The 309-nt window shown below is 21.7% G+C and overlaps 1 protein-coding gene across 1 annotated transcript in view; it reads left to right on the top strand.

Annotated features, from left to right (window-relative positions):
• PRELSG_9902600 (surface-associated interspersed protein (SURFIN)) overlaps window positions 1-309 on the top strand; it is a gene marked incomplete at both ends in the record, with an annotated part of 2805 nt that overhangs the window by 564 nt on the left and 1932 nt on the right. Inside the window, one exon of the mRNA XM_028677501.1 lies at window positions 11-309. This exon is cut by the window's right edge and continues 1237 nt beyond it. Coding sequence (XP_028531326.1) covers window positions 11-309 — 299 coding nt within the window. The remainder of the gene's footprint in view (window positions 1-10) is intronic.

The raw sequence follows: 309 nt of genomic DNA, 5'->3' as shown, positions 1-309 counted from the left end.
GGAAAAAAAGGAAAAAAGTGCAAATATATAGGGAATCAAAATCTCTAGGATTTTCCTACAAAAAATTAAAAAGTCATATGAAAAATCTTGGAACAGGTAATAAGACAAATAATTTTATATGTGAAGTTATATTAGAAAATGAAACTAATGTAAATGAAAGATGTATCCAAAAAGAACCTAAAGAAAATGAACATAAAGAAAAAATAGAAAATGTAAAACAAAATGAAAGATATGAAGAAGAAAAATATAAAAAAAGTGAACATAAGAAAAAAATAGAAAGAAAAGAAAATATAGAAGAACAAAATGAAA

The sequence above is a fragment of the Plasmodium relictum genome, assembly GCF_900005765.1.
Source record: "Plasmodium relictum strain SGS1 genome assembly, contig: PRELSG_99_v1_27, whole genome shotgun sequence".
Taxonomy (NCBI): domain Eukaryota; phylum Apicomplexa; class Aconoidasida; order Haemosporida; family Plasmodiidae; genus Plasmodium; species Plasmodium relictum.
Note: the sequence above shows the minus strand (reverse complement) of the source record. Positions and strands in the feature narration are given on the sequence as shown.